Source organism: Penaeus monodon, chromosome 19 (assembly GCF_015228065.2).
Source record: "Penaeus monodon isolate SGIC_2016 chromosome 19, NSTDA_Pmon_1, whole genome shotgun sequence".
NCBI classification, from domain to species: domain Eukaryota; kingdom Metazoa; phylum Arthropoda; class Malacostraca; order Decapoda; family Penaeidae; genus Penaeus; species Penaeus monodon.
The window spans coordinates 39,039,745-39,040,078 of record NC_051404.1 but is presented as its reverse complement, the minus strand read 5'-3'; the positions used below and the strand labels follow the sequence as shown (position 1 = coordinate 39,040,078).

General features: G+C 41.3%; 1 protein-coding gene across 1 annotated transcript in view; it reads right to left on the bottom strand.

The window, feature by feature from the left end:
- The window catches only part of LOC119585216 (E3 ubiquitin-protein ligase UBR2-like), a gene marked incomplete in the record, with an annotated part of 58,977 nt that overhangs the window by 6,049 nt on the left and 52,594 nt on the right, over positions 1-334 (bottom strand). The window contains 1 exon segment of the mRNA XM_037933869.1: positions 225-334. Coding sequence (XP_037789797.1) covers positions 225-334 — 110 coding nt within the window.

Here is a 334-nt window from a genome sequence, read left to right as displayed (position 1 = left end):
TTTTTTTTGTTTGTACAAGCAACATAAAGAAAATTATGAAATGAAAAGAAGTTTAAATCATTCTCATTACATTAATCTACTGAACAACAATAATCATGTCCTCAAACTAGCTGCACAATTTACTGAAGCTCACTAAACTGACCCAAACAAACCACAAGAGTGAAATCGGAAAATATGTGGTGAGTGACACAGGAGGCGTAAGGGGAAGCAACATGCGATGGTACCTTTTTATGTTTCTTGTAGAGCTGCAGCCTGGACCACTTTAGGGATCGCCCTCTCTGTCCCCCGTCACCCTCTATCTGCTGCTGCCTTAAGAGCATGGCAGCTGAGCCAA